This window comes from Grus americana, chromosome 2 (assembly GCF_028858705.1).
Source record: "Grus americana isolate bGruAme1 chromosome 2, bGruAme1.mat, whole genome shotgun sequence".
Taxonomy (NCBI): Eukaryota; Metazoa; Chordata; class Aves; order Gruiformes; family Gruidae; genus Grus; species Grus americana.
Genome location: NC_072853.1, coordinates 87675976 through 87695269, shown reverse-complemented (window position 1 = coordinate 87695269; position 19294 = coordinate 87675976). Strand labels below are relative to the sequence as shown.

The following is a 19294-nucleotide window of genomic DNA, read 5'->3' as shown; positions in this document are numbered from 1 at the left end:
ATCGCATGAAAATCTGCATGCTCTGGAAATTTATACTGAGATATAGACTATTAAACTCTCAAGTCTGGTTCAGATTTTACTAAAAGGAAACATTTCACATGTCATTTTAAAGCTAACTGGTATCTGAAGAGAAATAAACTAGTTATTTCTGTCTCTGGTTGCTAGAAACAAAGGAACAAAATAGTAAAACAGTTGGTATCAGAAATAACAACTGCAGTCTCATCAGATCACGATTAAATGATTAAATGCATATGCAGATGACATATTTCCCCATCTTTAGACTCAGCTCCAGATGGGTCTGAAGTCTTCTGAAGTTGCCTATCATGGTAGCAACAATAAACCACATTATAAAGTCTGCACTAAGAGTAGAACTTTGAGGATGGGAAATTCAGGAAATCCTATAGGAAATCTTGAAACCTCAACAGGGAAGGGAGAAAAAAAAAAAAAAAAGATGAGTTTTTAGAGGATTTCTTTCCCCAGAGGGCTTTAAAACTTGAAGTAATCAAAATTTCAATATGAAATTTAGCAAAACTCTGAGCTATTGAGTTCTTGGTAAGCTTCTCTGCAGGACTGTCAAGCACCATTGGGAGTGTGACTGACCACATCTCGGCTAGTTCTTGGGAGAGTGCATAAACTCCTAGGAAATAAATAGCAGAGAGAGGCTCCACTAGAACAGTATATACACCCAACATCCAGTGCCATGTATCTGTGTGATAACCTTATTGTCATTCCATCAGAGGCTGGGGAAACATTTTGATTTTAACAAACTGCTATAATTAAAACCTGAAAACTTGTTTAGAAAGTTCCATGAAAATCTTTGCCATCAGCGCTATGCTTGTCGCTACCTACTTCTCTATGGTTCATTTGTCACAGTTTTCAGGAGAAAACAGAAAGGCTTATAAACCTTTAAGGATTAAATGCCAGATTGTTGTATTATTTTACTTATTTACTTAACCAAGGACTCATCGGAAGATCTAATTTCAGTACAGTGGGATTTCAAGTCATAGTAAATGGCAGCAACTTCATGCATACTATCAGGAATCTTAAAAATCTCAGTGATGAAACTGCTGAAATATTAATTGTTTTCTTTAACTTTTAACTTCAATTTTCTTGATACTTGAGTGTTTCATGGTATCAAATGTGATGCCAACTTTTAAAAAACAGTTTGAGTTTGACTGGGGACAGGTCACAGGGACAAAATCTAAGGCCTAAACCAGTGAAATTGCTAGCAACTCTTGTGAAGAATACATGTCGGACACATGACATACTGGGGAAAAGTCAGTATAGGGTTTAGAAAGGGAAGTACTGCCTCACAGACCTATTCGGGACCTCTGAAAGAGTTATCCAGCTTATGGATAGCTTTGTCCTCTTTGATGTGATCTAGTTGTGCTTCTAGAAGGCTTTTGACAGGGTCACTCACCAAAGGCTTTTAAGCAGCCATGAGCTAGAAGTGAAGGTCCCTGCGTATATCAGTAATTGATTAAATGACAGGAGCCAGCAGGAAGAAGTAAATAACGAGTTTTCACATTGAAATAAGGTCTGTTGTAGTGTTCCACAGGGATCTGTACTAGGGCCAGAACTGTTCAACATACTCATAAATAAAGCGAAAACAGGTTTGAATATCAAGGTGAAAAACTTTGCAACTGACATTCAGCATAATAAAGCCAAGGGGCCTTTGCAAAAGCTTTCAAAAGGATCACATAGCTATGATTATACTAATATACTTCATCTGGCAAGGAAACTCGCTTTTGCAACATAATAGGCCATACGATTTCACTGTTATTACAGTCCCTAACATCAGTTTAGCCCGTTCCAACTGGCACTCTCCCAGAACATTCCTGACAGTGTTTGAAGACCAAGCCCAGGGTGATTCCTCATGGATGATATGGACATGGTAACTCCGCTTTGGAGGGAGGCAGGGAAGAGAAGAGAGTTTAGCCATATAGATTTGGCCTTGCCATGCTGGCCAGTCTCCACCTTACAATGGCTTAATAATTATAGTCGTTTGCTATATATACAGTTGTAGTCTATTCAATACAGTGAGTGGACACCAAAATGATGGATGGTGAAATTGTTATGAAATTATCTAAAGCCACATATGTGGTAAACCTCAGATTTTAAGTTTAAAATAAAGTCTGACTATTGCCATTGGGGAATAACACCATAATGTAGCAATAGATAATAATAGGAAAACATTAGCCCAGAGCTCTGCAGCAGTCAAAAAAAGCAAAGTGCCATGTATCATGATGAAATTAAGTAGAGAATGTGATTAAGCTGCTGTCTATATATGCATGAAGCTCCTGCAGCTTGAATACTGCAACAAATTATGATCTACAATCTCAAAAGATACACCAAAAAAATTGAAGAGATTCAGAGGAGGGCTACATGTGCTATCGAAAGTATGGCACAGCTTCCAGACAAGGAATGATTAAACAGGCAGTGCCAGAACTTTTCATCTTGGAAAAAGAGACAACTGAAGGACAAGTTGATTTAAGTCTACACATTCATCAGTGGAAAAGAGAGTGAAGAGAGAATGACTATTTACTGTGGCTCCCTATGACAGTACTAGTTGTCTAATGAAGCTGTCAGTTACAATGTTCAAAAACAAACAAAGTTGATTCTTTTCACAAGATTGTTAAACTGTAAATCTCCTTGCAGAATGTTGTGGCTCCTAGAAGCTTATATGGTTTCAAAGCAAAAGTGGAGAAAGTCATGACAAAGAAAATCTGTTTGGGTGTCATGGTTTAACCCTGGTAACTAAGCACCATGCAGCCGCTCGCTTAGGCGTCCTCTCCCAAGGGGATGGGGAGGAGAATGGGAAAAAAAACCTTCATGGGTAGAGATACAGACAGTTTAATAGGATAACAAAGGAAGATAATAGTAATAATAACAATCATACAAGTGATGCTCAAATGCAGTTGCTCACCACATGCAAAAGGAAAAGAAAACAATCCAATGCCCAGTCTGTTTCTGAGTAGCCAATCTGCCTCCTGGCTCGCTTCCCCAGTTATATATATATCCAGAGCATGATGTTCCACGGCAGGGACCATCCCCGTGGCCAGCCTGGGCCAGCTGTCCTGGCTGTGCTCTCCCAGCTTCTGCTGCACCTGGCAGGGCGGGGGAAGCCGAACAGCCCTGGACTCAGTGTAGGCACTGCAACTACCCAGCAACAACTGAAAACATCAGTGTGTTATCAACGTTATTCTCATACTAAATCCAAACCACAGCACTATACTGGCTACTAGAATGAAAATTAATTCTATCATCTCAGCCAAAACCAGGACATGGGGATTACTAAATACCTAACATTTGGAGACTGACAAAACATTCAGGAGAAAAATCATTATATGTTTCTCCATGTTTATCATGGATGTCTGCTTGTTGAAGACATCCTCATCTTGGACTATCAGGATACTAACAGAATAAGCAATACTTTATTACACTTATTTAGAATTTGTTCAAGTTTTGCATTTGTCTTTCATTAATAAAATCAAATGAGATGTAAGTCAAGTGCTTTTTTGGTTGTTTGGGGCCTGGTGGGTTTTGTTTTTAAGGAAGAGATTCAGACCTAGAAATAAGAAAAAGGAAAGTAATTGCAGTTTATATTTCTGAGATCTCTGTTGTTCCTGTAAGTGGTAGAATTACCACTTGTAGGTATTTTAGGGTGTTTATTATGGAAATAAAATCTGAAGCCTCAGCTGCATTAAACTCCTTTCAGATTAACTGAGATAACAAATAGCAAAAAAATTATGTTAAACCTATGCACTGTTTCTGTGCACAAATTCCTATACTTGCAAGGGTCCTGCTCAGCTCTGAGGATGAGACTTCTCTTGATTTTGTGATCCCCTTGGAGACAGCAGAAGGGCATAAAAGGGGTTGAGCTCTGATAAATGACAGCATACAGCAGCTGCTCAGTTCCTTCAGGAAGGAAGCAGCAACAACAGGCTGCAATTACCAGTCCAAATCTGCTAACTACCTTTAATTGGTCAGCAACTGAGTTTTTCCAGTCAAGAGAAGTGAATGTATATTACCTTGCAGGCAGTAATTAAATCTGATTTTCATGATCCTTCTATATAGGAGCAAGATTTCTATCAACTCAGATGTAAATGAGGAAAAAACAAAAAAAAAAAAAAAGGAAGATGGAAGAGATTAATGGTTTTTAAAAATCTGGGAAATACTAACTTGAAGATGTCTTTATTATGAGAAATTTTGGCTTGTAACAACCTCTTGGACTATTATACAAGCTGTAGACCCAGAAAGTTTAGCAGTCTTTGATCCTGGTACATGCTATGCTCAGGAGATATGCTGAGGTAGGAGGCACCTGACAAGGAATCTCAGAGTGCTTTGTTAGGACCTAGCTATGTGACCAGACCAGACTGCTGCATAATAAAGCATCAAGAAAGAGGCATTTGGCAAAAGCACGTAGTCCCAGTTATCAAGAGAACTGGTAAGTACATCCTGTCATTAACAGTGCTGCCATAGGTGAATCTCATCTGCTTCATGCAGAGACATTGATGAGAATCTATGTGTCTGGAAAATAGGGGCCTACACCTCCAGATAATGTTTTGGTTCGTATCAGGCAGATAGAGGACTATACTGTTTTGGAAAGAAAAAAAAAAAATAAAAAAACATGCCTTAAATATTGCAGGGTATCAATATCAAAGTACAGCCAACCAGTTTATAAGTAACAGAACTTGAGACAATCTTAAAGGGGAAGCAAAGAGAAGAATTTTGCTTTGATGACAGCATTTATTTTTCCTCCTGTCTCTGAAGGCTATTCTTTAAAAACCATGAATGTGATGAATGTGTTGCATTTGTAAATAAGGTGTGGTATAAAAACATATAATGCAGCTTCATTATATGATAAGAGTGAAATGTATTCCCTGCGGAGAAAAATCAATACTAAAGATCAAAGGAATATCTTCAAAAGGCCTTGTGTTAAGGATTTACAAGTGCTATATTTCCTAGTTCCCCTCATGTTGATGAAAAGCAGATCCTGTAAAAAGCTTCATTATTGGAGAAAAAGTCTTCTATTTTTTTTTAATGTGAAAATACACATTTTGCTTTTGTAATACATTGAGCAGCTGCCTCAGGAGTAGATATTTTAAAAGTCTCTTTTTAGCTTCATTGAATATCATTGCTAAGAAGTGAGAGACCCTTATACAGGATGGGTTGGAAGTGCTGCAGGCTTCATTCACTAGCTGACGGAAGGATGGTTGGGGGAGAAAGAGTCCAGAAACAGTTTCATCTGCACCTCAGAAGAGGCTTGCTCCAGAGAAGGGCAGATGGTATTTTCACCGCACAGGGACAGTTGCTTTAAATCACAGCTGTGTCTCTGCACAAGTCTTTGCCAGTGGAGATTGTCCAAACACGAATCAACACATTCTCTTGCCAGATCCACCCACCTGGGGGACTGGCGTTACTCACTGCGAGTGCTGTAGAGAGGGTGACTCAAGCCACGTTGAGTTGAATTTGGACCAGCGTCTCCAATGTACATGCCCAAGAGGCTGGCAAAACTCTAAAATAAATGCTAACTCTTGTCACGGCATGATAAATGTTTCTTAGAATGTACCTACAAACCATAGAGTTGTTTGCCTAAAGACATTAATTCAACAGACATTTCACTTTCCCTAAAACTTTATATTCATGTGACTCCTTGACTCATGTAGCTTAGGGAACCTGCACTGGTGTCCCAGACATAAAGAACTGCCTTCAGCTCTTTTCTGGCAAAATTTTCAGCTGAGCTTATCTCCACTGTATATACTGCTGAACAGATCAGCAACCCAATGGGCAAAAAGCAGTTCTGAAAATCTGTTCCGAAAGGTTTGCAGCAGGAGCTGCTGAGTGGGGAAGGGTTTCTTTTTTAGTGTGGCCCATGTTTCTGTGCCTGAATGGGATCTGAGTACTTGCACTCAAAGGATGGGTGTTCATCAGTCAAAAATCTACTCCTTAAGTTTTGGGGATGCCTCAAAAGCTGCTTCAGCTCATACCAAATGAAAACACCTTTCTTGATTCTCCCAGGTTCAGCACGGGAGGTTGGTCAAGATGCATACTGACTGTTTTCATCCTTTCAATGTTACCCCCAACCCTATCTTTACCTGCGAAGAGGGGAAAGGAAAGGAAAAAAATTAGGAAGATGAAAACAAAAGGAGCTTGCTTTTTGAACGTCAGCCATCAGTGATACATCCACAGTCTGTATTCATGCTCGTAGCGTGACTGCACTCAGAGAATATTTGAGTGCTGCAGTCAGAGGGAAGCATGTGTATGCATACCTGGGCTGTCTTTAATTAGTTAGGGGAGTAATAAAAGTGAACCTACAGTCACACAGACATAGCCTCTAGCTAAGTCTTGGTATTATTGGTGGTAGTGTGCAGTTTAGCACAGCCTTTTGTTGCTGCAGCTTCACTGTTCTTAGTATTCAGGCTAGGTAGATTAAAGCTACATTCAGATTTTTTGGGCTTTTGTTTATTTTGGTTTTTGGTTTTTGTTTTTGTTTTTGTTTTTTTTCCAAAAGAAACACAGCCAAAGTCAATGAGACTGCTACCATGCATGCAAGCTACACAAGTTTTATACTTGCTATATCCTGTTAAAATACATATTTTAGTTTTACAGATTGTCTAGATCATCCTGAACATCAGTTGCATCCTTTCTATTTAAAGATTAGTGAGCACAATATGAAGCACTTCTGCTGCAGTTAACTCTGCTATTTTTAGCTATACACGAGCATTAGGGCCTTTTTCTTTTAGAGCAGAATTTTACTTCACTATTAACAAATGAAACAAACTAATGTGGGATACATTATCAAGTTGCTGAAGGTTAGGTTTTCTTCATGTCACGCTTGTGAGAGACTGTGCTGCACTAATTAAAAACATTGCCATGGCAATTGCTATAGAAACATTTAAATTGGCATCATTGCTAACAAATCCGTGCTATTGATCCCAGCAGGGCTTATTTCACTCTACACCTGAAGAATCTAAATAGAATATTTTACATTCAAAAGGACTTTAAAAGATACATTTTTCCAGTTGCTAATTTGCTCAGGAGAATGTCTTTCATACAGAGATAACTCACTCACCTGGAGCTGTTGTAGGATTCTGATATCAGAATCCTTACTGGAAGGAGAGACTGTAATGGTTCTAGGCTACCACCACAGATCCCTCAAACCTCAAAAAATTAAAAAAATCCCCACATTTATTGCCTCCACACAGATCCTCTGATTTGCCAAGTGGGGAAAGAATGCAGATACTCCACAATTTGGGACATTGAAATATTTCATACATTAATAACTCACCTTAAAAGAAATTTCCAATTCAACTAGGAAAAAAACCATTTTCCATTGTTCGACAAGAGCTGCAAGTTGACCATTGTACAGAGTAAATGGTGGAAGCAGAAGTGAAGCAAGAGAGATTGCATATATAATTTTGATCACTTAGAACAAACCCCATTAAAATTCTTCTCTCTGGTTTCAGACTTAAGATCTTTGCTCCTCTTAGAAGAAATCAAATTAGACATTTACCATGATGTTCAGTAGATCCAGACTGATCCAGACTAATAACTCTCTCTTTACACCTAATACCAATTGTAAAAAGAAAAAGCGGGAAATGATGGACTGTATCTTTTTCCTTTTTTTTTTTTTTTTTTTTTTGGTCATTCCAAAAACTGATTCTTATCCTTCTTGACAGGAAGGATATTACCTTTCTTCTCAGTAGTAGTAAAGTCCTTCTGTTAATTAGCAAGGAAATCAGTAGAGGGCAGCACTACACAGAAAACCACACATTTTAAACAAGCTCAGCTAAGTTCTGCCCTGGTTGGGATAAAATATGGGAACCTAGATTCCTCCGAGAAAAGAACTCTGTTAAAAAATTGGTGTTCAGACAGAAATAATTTCTTATAGCAGGCTCAGAGCATCTGTGCACAGTGCATTGTGGTCCCTTGAACAGCTGCTCTTACTTTTCCAGTCTACGCCAGAATCCTTTGTTTCAGCATTAAAATATACCTTCTGAGTCTACCAAACACAACTCCTGACCTGCTTGAACAGCTGACTACAAGACAAGATGCAGAAGCCAATGAACACCTTGAAGTATTTCTTTGAGTAAATCTTACGCATTTGAATGAGTACGGCAAATAGCGTTTGGACAGAAAGGAATGAGGGCAATTTCAAGGAATTAAAAATGTGTAGTTTTGAAAAAGCAAAAGTGAAGCATTTGAAATTTGAAATTTCATTTCCATTTGAAACTATCACAAAACTGAACATACAATCAGACATCTCCAAATGGCCAAATGAAAATATATTGATGTCCCCTATCCTTCCCTCTATTTCAAAAAAAGAGTAAAAATAAACCAGACTAAATCATCTGAATGTTAGATTTGTCTAAGTTTTGAAATAATGACATTTTGAAGAGAAAATTTAAACTGTTTGACATTTTTGGATATCTCATTTTTCACAGCAGTCTTCCAAGGCTGAGAGGTTCTGTAAAATATATTTTTAGGATCTTCAGTAGTTTCATAGATAAACTATGTCTTAAAATTTTGCCAAAATTTTGCCAAATACATGTGTATTTTTCAGAGCTTTTTGTTTGTTTAGTGATTTATTTTGCTTTAATGCAGAAGAGCTGATATGTTCCAAGAAATTAGAGAAATAAATCAGTCGTGACCTTAAATATATAAAAACATAACATTTATTGGAATACTTAAGTAGCAACATATCATTCTTACACAAAGCAAAAGCAATCAAATCCTAAATTTGATCAATATGAATATTTGAACATGTTATAATTCAGAATATATGTAAAATGAATTCCTGAATTATAGTCCAACAAAAAGTGCTGTAATGCAGCTGTGAAAGACCACTCTCTGAGGACACATCGAGCAAGAGTATCTCAAGAAGAGATAAGAGACTTCAGAGCCATTGGACAAACTTGATAATCTGCCTTTTGAGTACAGTATTTTCAAAAGTAGTTCCTATTGCTGTTTACTTTCATTCTACAATACCTGAACGAGGATCTAATTTACAAAGTCTGAAGAGGGCCTGCAATCTGCCTCAGATGGTGCAGTGGGCTGGTTTTGAGGATCTGGATGATCACGTCTTGTGTTCTACATCAACAAATAGTTTTATTCAGTGATAAAAACTACTTCAATCTATATTATACAGGGAATTAGAATCATCAAATATAGACATGGATAAAAGGTTGGCTGAGGTTTTTTTTTCCTTTTGATCTGTATCCAGTAAGTTTCAATCACAAGGCAAGATCATCATGTACACAATGTGTTTTCCAGTTAATGTCAAAATTTATTGGTGTGAAATTAGGCACAGGAGAGTTCGTCTTTGCCCCTCTGCATGCAACAGGAACATATTGAGCATTACAAGGGAGAAAATAAGATTTTGAGTATACCTACAGAATTCAAAGACAATACATCCACTAATGTATGCTAAGGTCTATGTACACGCATGATTTTATGCAAATAGAATTAATTTGCTTTATGCTTTGATTCTTCAATTAAAATAAAGAAGTAGAAGAAAATAAGAGTTTTCCTGCATTATATCCATGATCTTCTGCATAAATTTGACACCTATTAAATTGTTTTCTTTTGTGGTTTTGAACATGATGTTAGAATGTGATAAATATTCCAAGCTTTCAACTCTTGCTCAGCTAAAACTCTGTTTGAAGTTACTAAAACGCTAAGACTTTGATCCTCCTTCAGGATTGCTAGTTAAGATCTTGAGACCATACAGAATATCATCATTTTAAGGAAAATTTCACACAAGGGCACAATTCTATCAATTTAATCATTAAGGCCTTTAGAGTACAATTCACTGAATGTTTTCTGTTAAATAGTTTTGGTTCTCAACTGACTAATAATTTTCACAAAAGCATCTTAGTTCCAAAAATTTCTATCTTTTTATACAGAAAAAAACTCCCTTCCCTCCCCTGAAAAAAAAAAACAAAGTGAAAGTAGCTGCTGGTAATGTTGAGTTATAGGAGAAAGGAAGATAGGTATGTATATATCTTAAAATTTTAAAATTTCAGTATTCTAAAATTTCTAGGTGTTGTGGCTTCATGCTACTATCGCTGTTCATGGACTAGGATTCCCAAAGCAAATGATACTTTTGCTGCTGAATTGTTTTCCTATGCTTTCTGTAATATACAGTGACACCTCAGCTAACGATATCCTAAAGCAAAAGCAGTGTTCACAGGAAACCCAGTTTATGGAAAAGACTGGGACATCAGGCACTTCAGTTTTACTGCCAAGTAAAGACTATGGGTTTAAAACAAAATTAAAAAATTGTTGGTTTTGATTAAATGCTGTTTACAAACTTCTACATGAAACTTCAGTGCCAGTTTCAGGAAAACAAAACAAAACACAACAATAAGATTCTATATAATGAAAATTCCCATTGATTTAGGAGGGGAAAAAATAAAACACATTCCAAATGCAGAATTCTGTCCCAAATGCAAAATTTTGTTAACCCCAGCAGGATTCCTATGAACTGAAAATTATCTAACAAGTACTTTTTCTTTCTTTAATAAGGAATCTGTTGAAGGCATCAATAATAGTTTAAATTTTATCTTATGTTATGAGTTCCTTTGTGCAGAAACAGAAGCAGATCCTCTGGACAACTGGGGGATAACAAAGGGGAAGAAGAGGTTGTATTAATCATGAAGTAACAGAAAATTCAGATTTGCAGACAATTCTGAACAGATAGTAAGAGAGGATACTGTCAGGCTGAGCTGGGAGAGATTAGATTGGAAAGTTTCTTACTATTGGGGCTTTTTTGTTGTGCCAGGATGCTGCTGGTTGCTAAAGTTTTTAGATGAAGAAGTATTTTACTCAGATTTTGTTTTAAATTAATGTCTATATACAGTGTGAGAAAGTGAAATTGAGGAAGATGGAGACATTAAAAATCTTGACTTAAAAATCTCTGAATAATTCTTGCATGTAGTTTTCTCAAGAAAATGTTCCAACATACAACCGGTCTTTATTTTTATGGCTATATGTAATTTTCATGGGTTATTATCGTGATCACTAGACTATTGGTATTCCTGTTTCCCTAAGACCGTGGCCTTATGGAAACAAAATAATTGCAAATTAATCAAATACTTTTCTCCATCCTCTAGGTCCTACTTACAAGAGGAATATAACATCTGAAATATTTGTTCTGGTGAATTATTAGAGGAGTGGAGGCTAACAGCATCACTGTAAATGATGAGGACTTACTCCTTCTTGACAGTTTTGCTTTGGAGCTGTATGTTTCATGCAATTCATATGATGCCATCCCAAAAAAGGACTAACAAGCACTCACTCATTGAAAGGATAACAGGATTCTCAGAGAATGGTGGAAAAACACTGCACCGCACCAAGCGTGGTTGGATGTGGAATCAATTTTTCTTGCTGGAGGAGTACACAGGTCCAGATACTCAATATGTGGGCAAGGTAAGCCTTGTGTTTAAAGGATTTTTTAGATATGATGCATGTGACACCCTTGGTATTTTCCCTCCTCCACAGTTGTTTTGCTTTTTATACAGCAATGGTCCCAATTTCTCATTTAAAAGTCAAACAAAGCATGTCATCAACCACCTGAGGCTTCCATGATTGTTCAAAGTTGTGGGAGAAATGAAGTAGTTTAGTGAGGAGAAAAAAAAAATAAAAAGGAAACTGTTCAGACTAAAATGTTCCAATTTCTTATTACATATACCCGTGCCCCATGCAAGTTTTATCACTGAATCATTTTCAGTTTTCAACTGTTAAACACAGATATTAGATAAAGGAATAGAGAAGTTGTGCCTTCACTCATCTACCTCATGGCATTTACCAGTATACTGGGATGTGTACTTCCTCAAGTGAAATATAGAATTCTATTTATTAATAATAAAATTGCTGTCTATGCATGATTCTAAGTATGGATAAAGTGTTCAAGGAGAAAAAAATCTGGTTTTCATCATTTCTGCAATAAATTGAGGTCTTTACTTAATGGCTTGAAAGATTTTCCATTCTTTGAAACCTGTCTACATCAGCTATTACCAACAACAGCACCTCCGAACTGCAGCTGTCTGCAGTCCTACCTTTTCTGATAACACACAACTCAAAGATTTCCAGATTTTTAGTCCTTTGTGGTGTCTCATCATCCACAGATCTGCTTTGTCATCTGGTATAACCAAACAATCTTGGTAAAGACCTAGAATACACACAACCACCACCCAGAATGTCTAACAAATTAAAGAAATGTTCATCTTAATATCTTGAGTTAATAAATGTCCATCCCAGCTTCTGTCATTCATCCACAATGTTGTCACTAGCTCAGATTGTCAGGTTGCTCTCTCACTTTCTGGTGCCTAACTACCAAACCGATTGAGACATTTTTAATTAAAAGACCCAAAAATGTTTTTGAATATTTGCTAATATCTCTGGTCATGGAAGGCACGATCATATGGAAAATATGGAAATCATCTCTCCTTATTAAGAAACAAATGTCAAAGAAGCCAACCATGGTGACTATGAACTTGATTCTGACCTCATTTATGCCTACACTACACCCATACAATTCTGTTTTCAGTGAAATTAATTCTGACTTGCAGTACCAGAAATAAGATGAGAGTCAATAATCTTATTGCTAGATCTGTTTATCGGTGTGTAAAATAGGAAGGTTTGTTGTAGGCAAAGAGATCTTCAATAAAGGGTGAACTAACCTAATAGAGAGATTTCTAAACAAAATTTGGTTGGAAGTATCTTTTAGTATTGAGTAAACTTGCAAAGAAACCATACAATAAGGTACACAATACTATAGATCTCCATAGCTGTAAGTTCCATCTAGACTCACAGAACTTTATTTTTTTTGTAAAAATAGAAAACTATCATAGAGAAGAAGTATCAAACATGAGAATTTATTCTAGTTTCACTCCCATTGCTATAGATTAATGAACTCCAAACCATCTATGCCATTCTAAACATCACATAAATTAAGCTTACATCAAGACTGTCATCACCATCTCTGTTTCACACAAGGAATGCCTACATGGTATATTGCAACAGATGGAAACTTACTCTGCACTTATTCCAAACTAACTAAAAGCCATTGGACCTTATTACGATAGAGCTAAGTCCAGGAAGGAAAACAAATGGCTGTACAGCAGTTGGATCTGAGATGATTCATTTCTTACAACTCAGATAACACATTGAGATTTTTCACATTTCATCGCAAAATGTTGTCCAGAGGTCCTGAGGGAGGGGTCAGCATTACTGATTCTCTAAACAGATGGAAATCACCCCAAATATTACCCCATGTTGCAAAGAGATGGAGCTGGATTGAAGATAAACTCCATATGGTTCCATTAATTTTGGAACAGCTTATGACATGGCAAAATGATCATAGTTCTGTCCTCAGTGGTATAAAACTACAGTAAATCCATTTGAGTTAGTTCAAATTATCCTAGGTACACGTGACATACAGCACCAAGAGGGAGCTGCTACAACAAGAAGTCAACTAAGGAATTTCTTTTTTTTTAAAAAAGCAACAACTTTTTTGAACAATATTATTCTGAGAAAGGCTTAAATCTCTGGTTTAGTATTCTTCTGCTCAAAGTGATGGTAATTAGCAAACTGGTATGTGTGAAGAGAGAGCACTTTTATTCCAACCCATGGGAACTAGTTCATAGCAAGTATTCTTATCCAGTCCCTCTTTAATATGGATATGCACAGGCAGATGGATTACTGGAGTAGAATAATAAATATTGTACTAAAAATTAAATAAACTGAATTAAGAAACTTTATCAGGAAATAAACTTCTAAGGGATCATATACTAATACTAAAAAATTAGTTTTCCCTCCCTAGTTCAATTTGCAAACAATTTTAATCTGTTAGGTCATTGTTTGTATTCTGTTGGTGATGCTACTTTGTTGATGCTTTTTTAAAATTATTTATTTTATTTGCAGTGGGGTAGGATCACTCGGTATGAGATAAAGGGATAAAATTTATTTACTAAGAAGGATAGGTACATGGGATGGAGAGCTATTCTGTGATATCCACACACCTTTCCCTCCCACTGCGCGACCCCCCAGCTGAGTTTAGACCAGCAGCAGGGACCAGGGGAACCGGACACTTGCTTTGACCACTGGGCTGCCCAAGTCCTGGCTGGCAGTCTGGCCCCTGAGGCCACTTCTGCCTTGGGCTCAGGCCCCACTCGGTGTCAGAGGTCCCTGGAAAGAGGAGTTTCTCCCCCACATCTGAGGTGTTACCGTCTTAAGTAGTGCTTTTTAAAATTAGGTTGTTGGCAGCCAATGGCCTCACTAGCCAAGTAATCCCGGGAAGATCTCTTTCCCCATATCTAAGGCCAAATAGCACTTCTTACCTGGGTTACTCTCGCCCTCTGGTCTGCTTCCCAAACACCTTCCAAGAATGGAAAGTCACTGACAGCTCCAACATCCCTGACTTTTTGTTTCTTTCCTGCACACACCAGACTAATTTAAGCAGTTAGAGCTGGCAGATGCAATCACATTCATATTTATGTGAGTGGTGCTTGTGGGTAATCTTCACCCTGTGACAAAAAGTAACTAAAAAAGCGGTCTGGTGTACTTGTAAGGTAGATGAAGAAACCAGCTCCATGCAAACCTTGGACATGGCTCCCAGGCTGCCAACAGAGGTAACACGGTGTTAATGGACTCTGAATGGCTGGAACAGAACTTGCGTTGCCAATTATAGTTAGATTTTAGACAAAGGCAGTGGTAGTGATGATAGGTGACATAAAATGGAGACCAGTAAGTGCATTTAATGCACTTAGCAGAAACAGAAAATTTTTTTTGATGAGCAAAGGAAGTTAGCATTCAACAGCTGCAAAAAGGCTTGATGGCTAGAACAATTGTGGTAAGGAAATTACTCAAAGAACAGACCTACATCACCAACCATCCTTGAGGGACCAGGCATATATGCAGAACAATTGTCTTGTGAATGTGATGGGAGCCAAGGTAAATCCAGACAATCTACAATATATTCATCACATATCTTTCTTTGCCCAACTCAGAGGACCCATCTGTCTCATATACTGGTGCATGCATAAAAAATAAGTGCATAAGAAGTCTTTACATTTGTTAGGTCCTATTACTTGTACCTGCAACAGTACAAGAACTGCTTATGACATCTTTCAATTTCTTATCTTTTAAAATTATATTTAGGAAATGCTTAGAGAAACCTGTGGCTCCATCATGCTAAGTGTTGTATAAAAAATGCATAGGGAGATAAACTTTGCCCTGGAGAGTTTCCAGCTGAAATATTCAGTCACACACAGGTAAGGTAAGCAGTATCACAGAGTCCTGTTTAAAAACTTGGCCCAGAAAAAAAAAAAATCTAAAACATAAAAAATGACCATATTCTTTCAAGATACCTGTTGCCTAGTGTGAATGTTGAATAAATCAATGAGCTTATCAGTGTGAGGAATTTTCAGAGGATGTAGTGAGTAGAACTGTAAAACTCATTCTGCCTACTAAGAATTCACAAAAAAAAGCAAAAGAAAGAGTGGGTTAAAATATAACATTCAGAGTTAAATTTATAAGAGAAGTTTCTTTTTGAAGGAAAAGAAACAACTGGCAATTTTTTGTGAAATATAAAGGGGTTGAGAAAGTAGAACACCTGACTATATCATACTGTGGCGTTCCTTCGTTTCTGGGATGTCCTTTTCTTTCACTAGGGAGGGGCCATAGAGCCAACTTCTCAGCCGCTGCTAACTTTAAGCCTGATACAGAACCTAAGAAATAGAATCTATACCACTGACCTTCCTGAGAAAAAGTCTACCAAATTTACTCACTTCCTAAACAAACAATCCAAAGAGATAATAATCTTAAAAAAAAAAAAGACATGCAATTTAGGAAGTATTAAAATATTGATGGGACGATGTTTGTAATTAAAGAAAAAGCTAATAAAATGTACAGAAGGCTCTAACCAAGTAGCCCTTTAGGGATGATTAGTTTTCTTTTGCAAAGCTAATACTGATTTTATGTGCCTCCATTTCTAAATAACTTACCCGATACCCACTGAATGGGCATCAGTTGTGGAAAATGCCAAATACCCTGTCTCATTAACTCTAATTTAACCTTAGGAAATATCCCTAGGTGAGAAGAAATAGGCCTTATCAAAACCATCAGCCATTTTGGAAAATGCAGTCGTTTATGTTTTGCAACATTATACTGAAGTGATTTCAAGAGACGAGATTTTCCCCTCCATTTAAGTCACTTGATTACATTTTTTTACATTAAAGCTAGTCTCTCCCTATAGCAAACAGGCAGTTTGCTAATCAAAGGATGCTAATCTTGATGGGCAGATAATGTATGAAGTTCCATGCAATGTATGTTAGACCAATCATAAACTGTATAATCACACACCTGTCATATCCCAGAATTTAAAAACAATAAACAAACAACAACAAAAACACCACCTGCACCCTTTCTTTTTCTTATTAAGGGGGGAAATACAAAATCAAATAAAAAAGAACTGACACTGCTCAAAATTAGCTGCTCCATAAATAACCTCATGTTTAATAACTTCCTTAAAAATAGATGAACTAGGCTTTGCATGTCATAAGCATCATTTAAATTGGATGCAATCTGAAGAAAAATTTCCGTTCTACCTCCAGTTAACCAGTGAGCTTGATTCATGACATTTACCTGTGTGTCTTATTAAATAGGATAAAGTGAAAAGAAATATAGTCAGGTTTGGGGGGGTTTGTTGTGTTGTTTTGTTTTTCAGGGAGGAGCGAGGTACAACATATGTTCAAATGCAACTATTTATTTCTTTATTTAAGTCTGCACTTACAAATGTTCAGACATCTACAAGTGAGGTTGCCCACTCTAGCATTCTTCCTTATAAGAAAAGGGAGAGACAAGAACAAAAGAACTTCGTGTAACAATTCAAGCAGTCTCACTGAATTACCAACCTCACCAGATTTGCTGTTATTTAATACAAAACTTCAGTCATTTGGCCCATTATACTGTATAGGGTTTTTTCTTATTTAATGGAATTGCATAGTATTCCTTGCAAATATAGACCGAAAATGTACTAATGCCTGGAAATATTATTTCTAATTACTTTGCTGGCTGCATTTTGGTACACCACAAAGTCCAGAGTAGGCTCCCTCTTAATATGCAAAGCAACAGAGAAGTCAGAAAATGGGATTAGTGAAGCCCTGACTCCATTAGTCTTATCCTGGTTCATCCATGTCCTCTCAACCATGTTGCCAAGGCCTTGGCCATTCTCAGCCTCTGCTCTGAGCAGTTTGGGACGAAGAAGCTTATGTCCCAAACTGGTGACCCACTGAGCTGTCGCTTGACAACACAGCAGTGCCAAACTCTGCAGTAACCTTAGTTTCTCCATCCTGAAGCATAATGTTCTCATCCATCTCAAAAATATTTTTTAATGAATAACTTAATATGGTTTTCTTTATTTATTGAATTTTATCTTAATCTTGCCTTTAGAATATGTGAGAGAACTTACTTTTTCACTTGTGCCTTTAATCAATTCATGCAATTAATGCATAAGGATTTCTTTACAGCATTTGTTATTTTCCCTCCACAGAGTCAACTTAAGAACCACCTGTCCTTAGGATAAGAGAACATACAGGTGCACTATCCTTTCAGTGTTTCAAGTGTGCCCTCCATTTTGTTGTAGAGGCATCCTATTTGCCTCATTTGAAAAACTGTTGCATTCAGTACAGCACCTAAATGCTGCTAAAACCAGCGCGTTTGCCATCTTTTGACTTAGCAGTATAATAAGTTTCAAAAAACCAACAGAACTATGAACAATTGTATGTCGCTGACATATAATCAGTTAGAAGTGTAATTCAACTGTGGGAAGATTTCATCACATCCTTAACATGTTCCATCTAGCATGAGCTATAACCCAAAGCCATCTTTTAAAAGACAGCTTTTGAAGAAAATTTAATAATATATTTTCATTAGAATCTCTGCTCTTAAAGTAAAATCAGTATTTTAAGATTAAATAAAAGAAGAAAAATTAGTGGGGTCCCCTGTGTCTCCTCTTTTTGTCTTTGCTTTCCTCTCTCAAGCCCTGTTTTTCCTTATCTTTCAATGAATTCTGCAGAAATAATGATGTATCAAAACAGAAAGAAAAAAAGTCATAAGGACAGAAAAGTTCAAAGAAGTAAGAAAAGGAGTCTGACCAATACTTTAAAAAATAAGAAACAGAAAGCCAATTTGATTCCAAAATTAATAAATTAGTAAATTATCTCCACATACATTGCATTCTTCAGTTAGCACATTTTTTGAACAAACATTTGATCTAGTTTCAAGCAGCCATGTCTCTAGGCAGATGAATCCCCAAAATAAAACTAAAATGGAAACAAGCAAACCAAGAAAAAAAGTTTAAAAAAAAGCCACAAGTCCCTGTCTCTAGATACATACATAACTTAATTACAAATACCAATGAAGAGCCATAGCTTTACTTGCTTAAAACCCCCTAATTTTCTGAAGGCATCCAAAGTAAACTTTGTTGAAAAATTGCTGAAAGTAAAATTTATTTTTGTCAAAAAATAGTAAAAATCAAAGTTTTCAGTAAAATTTGATTGATACTTTTAAAAAGAAGGGTGGAGGGTCAGGGAAGAAAATGGTGAAAAAGAAATGCTACATCTTCCAAAACCAATAGGACTGTTTTCTTTTGGAGAAAGGAGAGCTGCTAATTTCTAACACACTAAACACATTTTTAATTGAAATTTCAAAAACAGTGAAGAGATCTAATCACATCATGCATAACTCAAGTATAAACAGTTTAAATATGAAATATCTTGAATGTTACATCGCACTGATAGGCCTAACCTTGAATTTTACAATGAAATTTGGACATCGTATTTCACAAAATAAAGAATCATTTCTGAAGAAAACTGCAGTGATCATAAACTACAAATACATGAATAACAAGAGTGAGTTGACATTCTTTGGTACAGGTAGAGCAGCTGTCATGAGATCTGACAGGTTTTGTTTCTTCAACTACATAAAAGACTACTAAAAAAAAATCTCATGTTCTTGTCATGTTCAGGGCAAGAAATTGGGTTCATATTGTCATAAGGTTGATTTACGTTCAATATCAAAGTTTTTGATGTTATATACAGTCAATACAGTGAAGTACTAGGTAAGGATCATTCTGAGAGATTCAGGATTGTCTTGATAGCAAAGGTTTTAATGAAAAACTAAAAAACCTACATGCCAGAAAGTCCACACTTACCATACCCGGAGGAAGGAGGATGGCACAGATAATCTCTTCAGGTCCCTGTCTGTTCTGTTTTCAAGGATTCTGTGT

At 36.7% G+C, this 19294-nt stretch overlaps 1 protein-coding gene across 1 annotated transcript in view; it reads left to right on the top strand.

Moving 5' to 3' along the window:
- The window catches only part of CDH9 (cadherin 9), a 107195-nt gene that overhangs the window by 19902 nt on the left and 67999 nt on the right, over positions 1 to 19294 (top strand). The window contains exon 2 of the mRNA XM_054817848.1: positions 11118 to 11433. Coding sequence (XP_054673823.1) covers positions 11203 to 11433 — 231 coding nt within the window. The 5' untranslated portion in view covers positions 11118 to 11202. The remainder of the gene's footprint in view (positions 1 to 11117; positions 11434 to 19294) is intronic.